Below are 16,721 nucleotides of genomic sequence, written 5' to 3' on the forward strand. Positions count from 1 at the left end.
AAGATTCAGGGGTGTTCAAATCTCTGTTACACAATATGTAATAGACAATATTGTAACTATAGAAACGGCTGTCTGTCATCTCTGTCATCGAGAATAAGAATCCAATACCATGATGTTTATTTTGTTTGACTGGGTGCCTTTTGGTCTCTTTATGTCCAGCTTTGATATGAGCAGGATTTGAGATGCTGTGATATTTCATGGAGAATCACCACATTAGTAAGCAAGAGACAGACTCATTTTACAAATATACTGTATGATGAATTCACAACATCAGTGATCCATGGGCAGCTCTGAAATACCAGGCAACCAAAAAGCTCACAAAACATAAGCACACAGCCATATACACACACAGAGTAATTCAGCTGTCACTCGGGCACACCTACCTGCTGCTCCTCTATTAACAGAGATAAGCTTAGTCACTGGGGAGGAGCTTTTCTTTGAATATTAGCGGATACTCGGTCGCTGGTAACGCCTCCGATTAATGTAAAATACAAAACTAATATGACTAGTCTACTTGATTCAGCGGAGAATCATGTCAGCTTTACATAAAGTATTTCCATCTAAATGCGTGCTGACTCTGCCTGCACTGGAGTGATCCCCATTTCCACCATAATCACTCAAGAGGGATATTAAGTGTGGAGTGTTATTTACTGCCAGTAATCAGTAAATAAAATGAAGAGCATTAGGGGGCATGATTTCCAAAACAACAAATGAGCTTGTCAAAAGCTGGTGAGCTGGTTGGTGGTGGCGGGTGGCTTAATGTTCTTTTTCATTACAGGCGAAAGACGCGGCACTATCACCACCAGTCATACTGAAATGCGATAGTATCAAAGATGGGCGTTTTTTTTTGGAATAAACGGTTGGTGGTAGGGTGGGGGTCGGCAGCCACGGGACAAACCCTGTTGCATAATTATCAGTTTAGCACTAACGACAGCTGAGGTGGAGCCGCGGTGTAATTAGCATTAGCAGCAATGATCATTAAGGGGTGGAACTGAGTGCTAATTATCGGTTAGCGCTGATGAGCAGAGTGGGCCTATCTAGCCAACACTACGCCCCAGGACGAGGGAGAGCCTAGCCCCTCGATCATCCTGTAATGGAACAGCAGGCCTCTGAGTCCGCCAGGGGGATGGAAGCCAGGATGGAGGCGGAAACAGCCCGTCTAATAACATCACCATAACATTGCTCACTCTGGTATCATTAGCAGGCAGACAGGGCCCGTGTGATCTTAAGTAGGTCCTGCAGCATACCCCTAATTTTACTTGGGTATTTGTTAAAGCAGTTTACTCAGGGTCAAATATCAAATGCAAGACCTGCAATTAAGTGCTGTCAAGTTCAATTTTTATGAGATAAGGGGCAAACTTTCCCGTGGAGAGCAAGTTATTCCTTATTTTTGCACAGATATTTTGGGAAAGAATTGAGATTTTTGGAAATGTAGAATGTAGTGAATGTAGTGAAAATGACATGTCATTTCAGGACAACCTTGTGAATCACACTACCTCTGTGCAGGTATTGTACTAATATGTCAACCGTGCCAGCCAGGCTTACAAGATGGCGGCCCTGGCAGTCATTGTGAACTGAACCGTGCAAGCGTCTGCCCTCTGGATGTCCTATACCGTAGGTTCACAGAATAGCAGCTGGCAGAGGCCTCACAGTGCAGCTCTGCCATGGCGGGCCCATTCGCTAACATGCTACTCACCCCTGATCTTTCACAGTAAATCTTGATCCCGCCGAAAGAGACCGTCAAGAAGACTCTCTGCTTGTGCTCCCCTTTGGAACGTGCCGAGGAAGCCATTCCCTGCAGGAGATTAAAGGAAATGACATGAGGAGATGAAAGGATATGAGCTCAGCAATGAAAGACTGTGAGCCTTCGTCTCTTCCGACTCAGGTGAGTGTGACAGTGGGAGATGGGGGGGAGAGATTCCGGGGGAGATTTTGGGAGGAGGATTGCCGGGTAGGGTGACAGGAGTTACATAAGGTGTGATAGGACAGAACGTTCTTTCATGTGCCTTTTCTTGACGCTTCACTCTCAAAGGAATTCACACGTCACCTTGTGCAACGAGTCTTATTATTATTTCCCAAGCACCTTTTTTCTCTTCCTTCTCTTGAAGTAGGTCTACTGCACTTCAACGTGACATACACAAGTGGTAGCTAACAACAATAAGGTGAGATTTGCTGACAGAATGGATCAGGCTGCTGACCGACCAGTTCGCTCTGACAACTTCACATAGTGCTGACTGAATAACCAATCCCGCCTTTGAAGTATGTTTTTCCCATGGTTCTCAGCAGCTCCTTATTCTTATGTTCTCAGCTCTAATAAAGAAAACAATTAACATTTGCGCTGCGTTCCATTTGACGTGACCTGTGCGTTTGACATGTCTTTCATATAACAAAGCCTGCGAGAGAAGAGAAGAGAAGAGAGAAGAAGAAAAAACAGAGGAGATAAGAAAGAAGAAAGACCTGCCTGCTGTGCTGAATGTGTCTAACAAAACTGTAGGCCCCAGGTACAGTGACGAGTGGTTGACCTCTTCTGTGCAGCAGCTAACTGCAAACTCAGACTGTTTTTGTTTAAAGCCAAGCTGATATTTAAAACCACAGCCATTACATGGACTTGTTTTGGCAGGGAAATGGTGAAGGAAAAAACACATCCATCCATCTTTATGTACATAAATGTATATTCACATGAGAAAAGAAGGAGCTGATGGGATAAAAGGAGCATAAAGAGGGGAAGAGTAAAGACAGGATAAAGAAGAGAACAAGCAACAGGGATAAGAAAGAGATGAAGTAAGTGAGAAAGAGGCGGGCGGGCTGGAGAGTCGATGGATGTTGTCAATCAGCCATCGGCTTCTCCATTTGGTGGATTAGTCCTCAAGGCAGCAAGAGGCAGCTCAATAGAGACCCCATCCCCTCCTCTATCCCCTGTCCAGATAATAGCAGGTCTGTATCGACCGCTCCATTGACTGTAACTGACTGGTGGCTGGTGACTACTGGAGTCATGGGGAGGGCACTGCTGAAATGTCAGATCAAGGCAGCGAAAAAGTTGTTTTATTGGACATATTCCTTTGAATGGATACGGGTGATGAGAGGCTTTGCCTTCTGGCTATACTGCTCTTCACTGGGCTTCCAACACATTTAAGCTCTAGCAAAATATGTGAGAAGATACTTAAAAAGCCATTCATGTACATTCCCTCTTTTGGAGAAGGATTTATCCTGTACCCGCCTACTGCAAAGATGCTTAGGTGCTGCTTTTTTCCCCAACATAGAAAGGGATGAGCATTTCTTGCCTTTTACTTTGGTACCAGTATATATATAAGAAGACAAAATAAACTTCTGAGTAGAGCAAGCATGTTATTTGCGAGTAATATGTCATTTATATCAATAATTGACTGTTTGCTAAACCCCTCCCCTGAACAGCAACTGTCCAATCATAGCTTAGCAACCGTAACTAGCCACAGCAGATCTATCAGACTTTCTCACACTGAAGCGATGTGCATTGGGCTCTGATTAGGTTGGTGCAACTGCTGAGGATGCTGAACTTTTACCTGGGACATGTAGCTTTAACAACATTATATAGGCCTATAGCTAAACGCTGTATATTTAAAACCCCTTTTACTTGTTTTACATCAAGTCAGCAGGAAATTGATAAGGAAAAAAAGTCAAACCAAAACAGCGATTTCAACCAATCAGGGAACAGCCCATAACACAACACAACTTTCAGGCTGAGAAGCCTGCTATTGTCTATGTCTCTGTGGCATCCAGCACTCGTCATTTTGAAAATTACTAAGAATTTCAAGTTGGTAAATCTACCCTGTTATCACTGTAAAGCACACTTCTGGGAACGGAAAGCTTAACAGTAACAGTAAAGGTTGTGACAGGATTGAAGGGGGAACGTGACTACAGAACGTTGTAGAGCACACACTTCAGAGTAAGTTCAAGAAACATTAACCCATCCACAATTTTTTTTTTTTTTTTTTTTACCAGCTTTGGCACTGACTGTAGGGCTGAATTTGACCTAATTTACTTGCATCATTCTGTTAAGAACACTGGCTAAAAAATTATCTGGGTCACATTATCACAGTTTGCATATGCACAACTATGGACTTTGTTGTAAAAATAGAAGAATGTGACTGACATGAGAAGACATACAAGCTAAAAAGTGAACATTTTAAAAGTGATATACCACTTTAAGTGTTTCAGAATAGGAAGCCAGTTTGCCCTTGAGGTCAAGAAAGCTGTATGAATAAATACGGAGAGCTTTGAGCAACACTAAAAATACAGCAGCCTATTAGCGAGAAAAAAAAAAAGTACAAAGCTGCTACCATTTTGCATATAAGATATAAAATCAACCTTACAGTAGCTTTCTGCATGACAAAGACCTACAGAATAATATGCCTGGACTCTTATTTGTTTCATCTGGTCAGTTCTTTACAGAGCTTCAGTGAGTCATATACAGGACAAGACAGCTCCCATGACTCATTCAACAGACAATACAGTCATGCCCGAGCATGACTTTTTAAAATCTGTCTGAGATGAATGAAGAGGCTCAATGATGTCCCTGCAGACACACATACACACACACATACAGAGGTCTGCACCTTCAGCTTCATCATGGAGTCCTGGCACAGCTTGTCTCCGCGCGCCGCTGTCACCTCATCAATCCCGATCAGCTTGGCCTTGTACCGCACGCCATCTCCACGGAAACGCTTAATAAGCCCCGCCTCACTGCGGTCCTGACCTGCGACGGGAGAGAGAGAGAGAAAAAGAGAGAGGACAAAAATAAGGGAGGAGAAAATGAAAGAGTGAGAGTGATTACAGGAAACAAGGATGTGTGAGCTCAACTGAATTCTACAACTTCAGTATCATGCCTTGCTTGAGGTATAGAGGCCAGTGTGTGTGTGTGTGTGTGTGTGTGTGTGTGCGTGCCCCGGTATAAATATTTATGGAATAGGAAATTTAGAGTGAATAGCAAATTAGCAGCAGCGAGAGAAGATTGAAAGAAAATTGAACTAGAAATTGAAAATGAAGTTGGATAAAGCCAGAGGAGTAAATGAGAAAACAACTGGAACACTGAGACCATTTTATCATCACCTATTGCAGGGCATTGTGGGGCATTCACACTCAGAGCAAGGGTGAGAGGTTATGGAGTGGTTGAGCGGGGGTGCTCACTCCTACGTCTCACCCACGCCCACAGTTCCCATGGGTGCTATTGGTGCTGACAAACCAGCTTGAATGGCTGCTATTGAGGGGAATCATCTCGGTCCAGCGCTCACCCACAATCTGCCAGGCCCTCCCTGGGTGATGGACGTTGGGTGGTGGCAGGGAGGTGGTGTGAGATCGGGGGGCGTTTGCAAGTGCGTGTCTGGATGGCTTCAGGCCTTATACTGTCATCCCCTCCCTTCTCCCTCCCTTCCGTGTTGCTGATTATTCTGTCTGTCAGTCTCTCCAGCTGCCCTGACACCACCTTGACACTGACACCTTTCTCATTTTGTCTCTGTGCTGTCTGCCGTTGTACTGTTTTGATTATGTGGCTGCGAGCCTTGAACGCTGTCTCGTGCGTCTACAATGTATGAACCATCCCCTCCTAACCTGTGCAGGGTTTGTCAGCTTCAACACAGACTCCCACCGCATTTACACAAAGAGATAGCAGGATTTCAAATCAAGGTCACCAGCACCTTGGAGAATTTAACAGTTTTCAGGCTGCTCAATTCTAGGTCATGAGCACTGTACAGTACATCAGTTAACAGCACATTTTAGTGGCTGGCTAAGCTGCGCATGAGAAGGGGACCAGGTTTAATATCTCTAACAGAGACCGTCAGGCTGCACTCAAAGACCATATTACAACAAAATGAGCTTATTCCACCCAGAAATACTTAGTATTGCCGTCCATACTGAATTTAACCTAAAACAAATGGAATTTCTCTTTCCATTCCTAACGATACCAAAAAAAAAAAAAAAAAATCAAAACAGAAAAATTGGAAATTTAGAAAAAGAGCAAATTAAGGGGCTTGTGCAAATGGAGAAAAAGAAAAAAATGTCTTAGTTCTAATGCAAGCGCTTGTCTTGGCTATGCACACCCTCTCACTAATTCATGAGGGCACAATTCTCTAAAGGGGGGGGGGGGGTTGACGATGCTAAAGTCATTAAAGTCTCTAAGCAAGTGAATGTCAAATCTGGGTCTAATTCAGACTTGTTTTTCTGCCAGAGGATAATGAGTCTTATATACAGCCATCGTGTACCTCTGAACATTAACTAGACGAAGCTTGGCGTGCACATGGCAACCGTGTGGAGAAATGAACATTCAGACTTTGATGACAGACTCACTAAAAAGACTAACCGCAGACACTGCTTTGACATACAGTGCAGTATATCCATGATTGCAGCAATGCTGTTGCCCAAAGACTGCATGACGAAGAGAGGGTGGACTCCTGTGATAATTATTGCTGTACCTGATTCAAACCATCCCTCATACAGTGACTGTAGTCTATTCATACAGTATTATGCATTCCATCCTGATTTTACTGACTCATACACTCTGTAATGTAATGTAAAATGCATGCTGCTCCAGTTGCATTTTAAACACGATCGGTCCAATTCAGTGCAGCTCTCTCAGATGAGCTTTAACCAGATGTTCTGTGTCATTTGTTTCTTTACATACAGTGTGCCATTTCCCCTAATAACACTTCAGGAGAGATTTAGAGGTTTATGCAAAGATCCTCAAAAAAGTAGGCCTTGCATACCGAATGAGAGTCTTGACACAGCGGCATAACTCGTGCATTACGTGCTCTGGGTTCAGATCAAGACGAGCGAGTGTGCTGTATTTGAAAACTAAAGAGCTGCAGGGCATGCTGTTTCATGTTGTTACACACTGTAAGAAAGGAGAAGAGAGAGGGAGAAGGTGTGTGTGAAGTGGGGTGACACATATTACTCTGGCTTTCTGGATCTACAATTACCCAAGGTTGAATTGTACTCACAATATTTCTGGCCCATAAGCCTGATGCTCAGAATCTGTCTGACAGAGGATTGCCTAAAGTATTGTCTACTGTTAGTCTGCATCTAAGGGTATCCTACACATTGTCCTGGTAGTCTGGGGTGCATGCGTCCTGTGGCAGAATCTTTGTTACATCTCTCTCCTCCTAATTTTTTCTGTTGCCCTCATTTCCCAGCAATCTAATAAACACTTAAGAGAGCAAATTCTTCAGAAATCGAGCTGAGGATTAACAGCACAGGACGTCAGAGGATTTCAAATCAAACGCTACAATCCCCCACCTGACACATATGCCGTGCACCAGGACCATGGAGAGACCAATTACTGTTAGCCCTGCTCCACACTGTTTCAGGGCTTGTCTCTCTGATCACAGTATTGCATCCTCCTCCTTGCCACACTAGAATGGGGACAGTGAAGGGACAGATGGCAACAGATGGAGAGTCAGAAGTGCCCCTCCAGATATAAGGACTTGGCAACAAGAAACTTTTTGTTGGGGATTCGGGCATCAAGGCAGCTTAACCTTTGAACCTTTCTGAGTTTGTATCTCTGTCTGCCTGTCTCTTTCTGTGAACGTCCCTGTCCGCCAGTAGGACACACACGCCATCCATTTCACAATGAACAGAGTCTGCATTGATGCTTACTGAGCCATACTTTCACCTACATACTCTGTGCAATATTAACAATTACTTTATGCGTCTCTGCACAGGACATTTGACATCCCTAAAATGAAAACGATAGGTATGTCTTTTCAGCGCATTGGGGGGGCTGATGACTTTAAGCAGTAGTAAAGAGAATGGGCATCTGAGGAAGGCAAATCTGTCCCTGCCATCTGCCTCCCTCATGTGCACAAAATACTTTTCATAAGCCTCAGCAAACACACAGATACACATTTACAAACATTAAAAGCAGCACGTGTTCCCTTGTCCAACCCACATTAATGTCAAAATTACTCGACCCAACTTTGGCACTAAACACAAGATTAAGGTTTTGGTTAAATGACTGATCGTTAAAGCAGTTAGAGAGTCAATGCGGTGGACAGACCATTAACTCACTGCAGAGTTACATGCAGGTATTGATGTGTGCTGGTGATGGGGGAGATCATTCTTTGTGTAGGGGCCGCACTGTGTTATTATCACACTGATGGTGAAACAGTGGGATAAGCATACCAACAAATGATTTGGTCAAATAAAGGAAACAGTGTTTGAACAGGGCAAAATGGTTAGTATTTGTACTGTCTCTTACAGCCTTTCCAATGTCACACATTCAGTACGAGAGGTGACTGGTGATTTAATCTGCTGTTTGCCTCCCTCTGTCTCTTTATGTCTGTTTACTGTATCTCTCTGTCCTTCTGCACCCCCTCTCTCAATGTCTTGCTGTCCTCCATTCCTTGTCTCTCTTTTTGAAATGAATATTTTTTTTTGTGCACAGATTATAGTGGGAGTGCAACAGTTGCTATGGAGATGAAGTAAAGTCACGCATGTAAAGCAAAGCTGTCGATGGGTATTGGGGAGCTTTGGTTTTACAATGGGAGTCAGAGTTTGCTGCAGTGAGATTTGATATTTTCAAATAGTTTTGAAAGGACATGACAACTGGAATAGCTATGACATCCATAAAACAAAGAACAGGGTAGTGTGTTCAGTATGTATATGTTTATATCCATGTCTTTTTCTTAGTATGTTAGCTGCCTTATCATGTGGTGGATGAAGGGATGATATCAATTTTGTCTTTTTACATTCACTCTACAAATCCTGTAGAGGCCACTGTAATTATTACAGGAGCAAAGGAGTAAGTCAGGTGATGTTATATAGCGACAAAACATTGGGCTTTAACAGCGGGAGACCCCTGTTCATTTCCTGCTTCCAACCGATGGTCAGCGTTGTTCCTTTTAACCATGACCTTGATTGTTCTCTAACCTTAACCATGTATTTATTAGTGTAACCATGACAACAAACAGCCTCTAAGCCTCTCTAATAAAAGTAGTTATCATAACCCAGCCCATGATCCTTCCCTAAACTCAAAAGTTTTCAATAGAATTGACTTACAGAGCGATGCGGGCTGTTACCGTGGCTCGTCTAGCTGTTGATGATTAGCAATTACCTCTAAACCATAACATTAGGTTTGTTGTTTGTTAAATGACAACATGGGATTTTTAAATTTCTACACCCATTAAAGGAATATGATGACATTTTGCGAAATATGCTCATTCACTTTTTTTGCTAGAGCCACGAGACCCACTAGCTGAGTTCCAGCATAAAACCACAACTTTTGATTTTTACACTTCAGTTTTTAATGAATAAAACAAACAAAATATAAATGTGTTAATAATAGTGAGCTTTAGATGTGGGAGCTTTTGATGCAGCCAGGCTAGCTGTATTCTCCTATTCTCCTGGCTCTCACAGTTAGCGTGTCAGCAGTACAAATCTACTCAACCCACAGCCAAAAAAGTAAACAACCATATTTGTTAAAATCAAACTACTTATTTAAATACAGAAAATGTGACATGTTGGTGTGACATGTTGTGTGAATGGTGCTGGGCTGAGTAACCATAATGAGAAAATAATGTTACAAGTTTCCCTGACACTGGCTAAAAACTACAATGTGCATGGACATGAGAGTTACTGACAGGGTAGAAAAGCCATTATTATAAAGCCAAGTATTAAGAGGCAGATTTACACATAGTTGGTTATGGTCTTTTCATGGGATTTGTTGACAAGAAGAAAATTATAAAAATAACAGCATCCTTATCCTTTAAATCACATCAGTTTCTTCTGCTGCTTCCCACCCATATGAATATAAATAGAACTTTGTCTTAATATATGTCATCAGCCTGATCCTCAATGGTGTCCTTCATCTTGGCCTCAGCCTGCTCGCAACCACCACAAGCTGTGCTGCCGGACAGCCTGCATGCATTTATGTTGCCCCATTTCCATTTATATGGATCTAAATAGCATCTTTGCTGATTGTGACAATGGTCCCTGCAGCACATGTGATTAACATGGTAAAGTCAGGGGCTGATAGCCTCTGCTGATAGCTCCCTTCGATGAGCCGCATGGCCACGTGTGTAATAGCCCCCTCGCTCTGCTTTTCCCCCCTCCACTTAACTCAAATCGATGGGCCCTCCTCCAGCCCGGCCATTTATCTGAGCAAGCCGACAGAGCCAGAGAAGCAGTCACAGAGGACCTGGCCCCGCGGCCTCGTAACAGCCAGCCAGCAGAAGCCAGATTTACTGGACTAGCCGGAGTGGCTTTATTCATGGATGGAGAAATGAGGGGAAAAAAGGGATGAGGAGAGGGAGGGCAAACGAAAAAGCATCCTCTTCTTAAACACTTTCTTCCCTCTCTCTATGATTTTCACTCTTTCTGCCTCTCTATCTCCTCTTCTTTCCTCCTCTCAGCCAATTCAATCCCATTTCAATCTCCCAGCTAACGTTCGGAGAATGCCTCGTCCTATTACATCACTTATGCTGTTCATCAAAGCGACAGGGTGTGAATTACCATGTCCATGACACCTAAATCATGGCACTACCAAACCCTGGGGCTCCACGGAATAGCTGTTACTACATCTGGATCCCTGGGATGAGACGGGGAGCTTCTCGGTGGACATGCCTGAGTGAAGCATCTCTCTGTGTAGTCCAGCATTATTTATCTGCATCCAAACATGGTTTAAAGTTATGCTCACTGCCTGCCAAACACAAGAAAGCTGCCATTTCCCCATTTTGTCTCCCTTTTCTTCATGTTTCTTGTTGTCTTTGGAGTACTTTTCCTACAACATTACATAAATAGACTATCAGGCTTTTGTCTCAGTTCACCAAATCATACATGCCACATGAGCCTAATATTTTACATACATCTACACAGAAGAATTACTGTTGCAAAGAGATTTAGTAGGTAGAACATCATGTACCTTTGATCCTCCTGGACTCCTTTCGCTGGCTGGTTTTGACACCCGGCTGGAGCTCGGCCTCTGCTGACATCCTCCACTGCTGAGTCCCTTGTCCTGCTTACAGCAGATCCACCATGGGTTAGCAGCACACGAGCTAATCCTCCCAACTCCCAGTGTCCAATTCCCCCAGTCCCGTCTTCTCTCACAGTCGCTCTGTCGTGGAGAGAATCTCCTTCAAATCCATGGTGAGACGTCTGGTACTCCTCAATAAATGAAGATCCAGCATTGATAATTACACTCCTTCACAGTTGGCCCATGGTGTCTGAGTATTGCTTAACAACACATGAAAGGATGACTGAATTATGAGCTGGGTGATCCTCTCGAGAGCAGCTTCAGATCAGATTTGACATCTTCTGGAGTGTACCTGAGTTCTCTCTGTGAAGGTCAAGTATCACATGGTCCAGTGTTGCTCTTTTCCGAGGGTCCACCTATTACTCAGGTGTAATTCCCCCCAAGGGAGCCTATACATTGACTGGATCAAATATTGTTCTTCAGAGTAGGTCAGGAGTGGATATTATTCTTTGGTAGAGTACTTCAGAAGCAGTCCAACAGCCCATCACAGTCACTTGCTCCGAGCACTGCAAGGCGAGGAGACAGGGATGACAGTTAATGTTAACCTTTAGGTGGTTAAAAATTAAAATGGCAAACACATCCCCTCTTGATCACTCATTACAACATTAATTTAACATACAAAATGGCAGGCACCAATTTAACAAATCAACAAAGACGCTATTATCTCTTCTGGTTCATCAATCCTTAATGAGAGAGCAGAAAATGCCTGCTGTGCAGTGCCCACCCTTGAAGGAGACCTGTGGCGAAATATTTGATGCTCTTGTTTTATGTACTGCTTGTGAGTAAACATAGAACATTAAAGCATGACCAACGCTTCTGTGCATGCAAAGCAAATTTTCAGAAGATGGACTGTTGATGCCCCCAGCTCAGGCCAACAGCACGAGAGGAGGGGAAGTAGCAGAGAGCAATGAATGACAGGCTGTTTCAAAGCAAACTGTGGTGGGAATCCTGGCACAGCCGTCTATAAACTAGAACCCCCCACATTGTGATTTAATGCCCTTGAATCATCTACTGCTAACACGGGGGCCATGCCAAGCTGGCACAGTGGCTGGCACTGCTTCTGTTGGCATGGTGACGGGCCATTGTTGGAGAAAGAGGCCTTCAACCTACCCTGGCCTGAAAAGAGCTGCCGCACATCAAGCACCGGGCACGCATTATCCTGTGTGACATTGTATGACATTGTGAGTGTCTGTAATGAGACTGATTAAGAATATCTAAAAAGAAAAAAATCTTCATAGATGTCACTTATTAAAAAGTTAGTTCACCCAAATTACATAATAAATATATAAATAAAACAAACAAGCGAACAAAAAACTTTTGTTTCCAGGTTGAGATGTCACTCTCTGAAAGTGTGACTGACTGCAAAACAAATTTTCAGTTTGCATCATTCATCTGCAGAAAACATTAGCTACCTAACAACGTACACACCACCGGAGTGTGCAGAGGACTTGTTAGCGTGACAGTTTGCCTTTGTCTGATCTCAGACCTCACCAGAAACTCCTGTTCTTCTCCTGTTAGTTTCTTCCAGTTTCTTCCTCTCTAGTACACGCATGAAATATTGGCTTGAGTTTGAACATTTTAACAGCTCACACAGAAGCATCTTCACCTCAGTTCATGTCACCCGGGATGATTTTGTGTACACTCGCATCTTTCTATCCACTTTAAATACTGCACAGTCTCTCAAATTCACTTCACATTCAGTCTCAATATACCTTCAAACTTCTGCCTCCTCCTCAACACAACAGAGGTAAATTAAAAATCGTTTGTTGTACTCATATAAATAAAATATGAAATTCAATTTTAAAAAAATCAACAATTATTTATTTGCAGAACAAGTGTCCATGTCAGTCTGGATAATCTTTCTTGTGGACATTTTCCATTTAAATTATTTTCCACAGCAGGTTCTGTGGATTATCCACAAAGAGGTTACTACTTAAATTTTCAAATTACATTTTCAATGTGATACGAAATTCCATTCACCTGCAATGTACTGATGTGGCAGCAGAAAGACATGTATCTCAAAACCTGGACACATAAACTCTAATCTCTCTGCAGGGTTTGTGGCCTCATGTGTTATCTCAGTTCTACATAAGTCTGTGGTTCGGTCTCATAACATTACCTACACAAACCTTTGGGTACAAAAATCAAATGTTATTTTTTACTAGTTTGAGGTAATGCAGAGAACGGAACAACGCTTGCCTGTTCTGAAAGCAATGTTAAAATACAAATTACACATATTGTGTCGGCCACTGCCGTGGGATCTCAGAGTGACTTACAAAGTGCTGAGGTCACAAATGGAGCTACGCGGCTCGATATCACTGGAGGGAAGTGAGAAAATATGTTGTTGTTGGTTTTTTTTGTGTAATGTGGGTGAAACAACCCTTTCAGACATACTTTTTCAGCATGCATAAAATAAATGGATCTAAAAAAAAAGGTCTCCCTACAGCTATATCTGCCTCCTCTTCCTCCAGCAGACAAGTCCTTCAGCCCTCCTATTACTCCAAAATGAACTGTGATGTTAAGACACAAAGACACATTTCATCTCCTTGAACAACAGGTCAGTGCGGTTACCTCATCACCAGTGGTTCTCCTTGTGCATGGTTGTCTAGACCATGTGTCACCCTTCATGTGTGCTTATGAGGCAGATAATGACACCCAGGTCCGAGGGAAAGGGGCAATCTCCCCACAAGTACATCTCAGACACAGCCCTGAAGTGTCAGCGATGGTAGAGGTATTTTCCATGTCACAAAGAACCTTATCAGAATGTAATTTTCATTACCAACGAGGGAGATATGCCTCATTGTATTAGACGGAAGAGCGATTTAATGTGATGTACGGCTGCTTTTCAAAACCAATGCTATCTAGGTCACCCAGACTCCCCAATCTGCTCCGTGTTTTAACAGCTCCCAGTGTCTCTTATGATTTGGGTCAGAGTTAAAGAGCATCACTCGTTTCTCTAGCTACTCTCAACTATTAGAGGATGTCGGAAGCCCTTGACAAAAGCCACTTTTTATTTCTTAATTTGTTCATTTTAGTAGTACCTCTCTCTAGTGCAAAGGAAAACTTTCTTGAGGAAAATCAATTTAATTTCTGCTTGCATTTCTTTATTTCCTCCATCAACCTGCCACTCTCTTTGTCTCTGTCTGGCTTAGTTTCACAAATCATCTCTGGAGATGTTTGTTTCCTGCTTGTGTCAGAGCCTATACCCTCTAACTGGATTACTGCGCAAAAACAGGCATGCTGTGAGAAAACAGCATGAGAAAACCTGATGTATGGCAGCTCTCTCTTCCTTAACATTAAGCACATCAATCATGCAAGCCATTGATTTTTCAGGAGAGGAGTTTGAGTGTATACAAGGTGAACTAGACCCCCCATGCAACATGCAGGTACATATATCTTGTCACAGAGCTCCAGTGTATTGGGATGAGATGTGATCTGAACCTTTCTCATGAAGGGAAACCTTTCTTTCTATGTTGTTTGGATCAGTTTGTCATTAAGCTGACTATGACTTTTAGTGAGCTGAAGAATAGGTCAATCAAAACACTTTACCAGTCACATTATGAATTGTCATCACAATCAAAAAATAACATGTACCGTGTTGTTACTGCTTTCACTTCTTTACAATTATACAGTTAATGCATATATAAGACAATAAGGAATTAGCTTGATCATTTATTTGCAGTAAAATAAAAACTATAATTTAGATCTTTGAATTATGTTTCAGAGAGACAAAAGGTTGAAATTCCCAACAATTATATTGACTTCAAGCTAATATAATGGGGGAAAAAAAAGATTGATTAAGTGTGATCACATTTTCCATCATGTTTACCATCTCAGAGATATAATGGCCAATCACTGAACACGCATTTAAATCAGATCATTCTTGAGATTCTTTTAAGCTCCAGAATTCCAGTAAATAACATTTCCTCCTGAGACTGGTGTTTAATAGACTGCACAATCAACCTCATATTGTGAGACAAGCCTGCATCCTGCCACCAATGAGTAACAAAGGTTGAACAGTCATCTATCACTGGATATGGCCAATTACACCTCCATTCAGACTCGTCCCGATGGAAGGCGCAGTCTGTATTCTCCGGCTTGCATGTGACTGCTAAGGACCAGGGAGGCCCCGACGATCTACGTCTCTTCCCAGGCCAAGGCTGGCATGGCCCAGGGCTGGTGGAACGTTTGTTCAACAGACTGGCTTTGGCACCTCGCGCTGGTCATCTTTGTTACAAAATTCCCCCCAGCTTATGGAGTGGGACACAACTGTCACAACCTGACCTAGCAAAGCTCCTCTAAATAGCCCTGCTGTGTTACCTTGTGTCACCTATGGCAGTGAGGGCCGACCAACTCCTGCTATATCCTTTCTATACCTAAAGCCTTTAATCTGTGTTGTTCTGAAATGTTCTAGTTTTCCAGGGTTGGACTTTTTATTCTATTTCTCCATCTGCTCTTATCACAGCCTCACAATCAACAATAGGGTCGTCTCGTGGTTTTACAAGAGGCTGATAGCCCTTGAATCTAAGATAAGGTTAATTTGCTTTTCTTGGACTAATTAGATTCCTGACTAGCAAGTGGTTGACTGGCATGTGGGTCTTTGGGGTAATGCTGCAATCTATTAACACTTCTGACCATATGATTCAGTGGGTTAATCATGTACATGTTCAAGTACAGCTGAGGTTGATGAGAATGTCATTAGCTTTGCACAGATTTAGCAATGAAGCTAAGAATTAGACAAATTGAAAATTTGACCTGAAGGTGCGAGATGAACAGTTAAGCGATCACCAAAGTGATTACAATTCACCCTAAGGGGAATATGAATTTCTGTGCCAAATTTCATGGCAATCCATCTAATTACTTTTGAGATATTTCAGGAAAAACCACAAAAGTGAGCGCCATAGTGCGACTAAATGAAGTCTGGAGATCACCAGTAGAAGTTGTAGAGACCAGTCGGATCAGCAGGATTCATCCTTTGTTGAACAAGCATGTCAATTCAAAATTTCACGGCAATCTATTTAATGACTGTTGAGATATTTCAGTCTGGACCAAAGTGGTGGACTGACCAAGATTGCCACAGACTGGCATGCTATCTGTAGCGCTACACCGCTAGAGTGGCTAAAAACCAAAGGATTTCAGGAGAATTAAAGCTAAAGAGGACGCCCTGATGACAGTCACTGATGCAACCGAGCAAATTACCATGCTTTCTTTTAGTGCAAATGTGAATAACATTAACGTAAAACAGAAGCAGAAAAATGGGGACAACTACACTATATTAACACAGTGCTATAAACTAAACCATTCCTTTTGATTTCTGCAAGGATTTATCTGAGGCAGAACTGGAATATGGTAGCCAAAGAAGAGAAGAACCTCTCCTTTCTTCTCCTCTTTTCCTCTGCCTTCCTGGCCTTCCAGGGGGAACTGATAGCCTCTGAGCTCAGGCTGTTCAGCCACAGCCCATTAGTTCACCTCATTCTGACAAGATGGAGGGCCTCTGACGATGGAACAGTCAAGTGTGCAAGCGGGGAGGAGGGAAGGAGAAAATACATACAAAAAAAAATTCAGTTTGGGCTTTTGAAGCGCTCTCATTTACTTTCCGAGGGAAAGAGAGGCCTCATTGCTTCAGGTTCAGCAGCTACAGCTGGTAAACTAAATAAGCGTTGCCACACAGTTGCTTTGCTGTGCAGATTTATGTCAGTAAAGGCCTCGGAGCTGTGCACTCAGC

General features: G+C 42.8%; 1 protein-coding gene across 1 annotated transcript in view; it reads right to left on the reverse strand.

The window, feature by feature from the left end:
• Positions 1-10,955, reverse strand: part of LOC121193053 (complement component C8 beta chain-like) — a 30,938-nt gene extending 19,983 nt beyond the window's left edge. Inside the window, exons 1-3 of the mRNA XM_041055171.1 lie at positions 10,886-10,955; positions 4,593-4,732; positions 1,697-1,795 (exon numbers count right to left, since the gene is read on the reverse strand). Of these exons, the coding sequence (XP_040911105.1) occupies positions 1,697-1,795; positions 4,593-4,732; positions 10,886-10,955 (309 nt within the window). The remainder of the gene's footprint in view (positions 1-1,696; positions 1,796-4,592; positions 4,733-10,885) is intronic.
• Positions 10,956-16,721: the final 5,766 nt, after the last annotated feature.

Source organism: Toxotes jaculatrix, chromosome 14, assembly GCF_017976425.1.
Source record: "Toxotes jaculatrix isolate fToxJac2 chromosome 14, fToxJac2.pri, whole genome shotgun sequence".
In the NCBI taxonomy this organism is placed as follows: Eukaryota; Metazoa; Chordata; class Actinopteri; family Toxotidae; genus Toxotes; species Toxotes jaculatrix.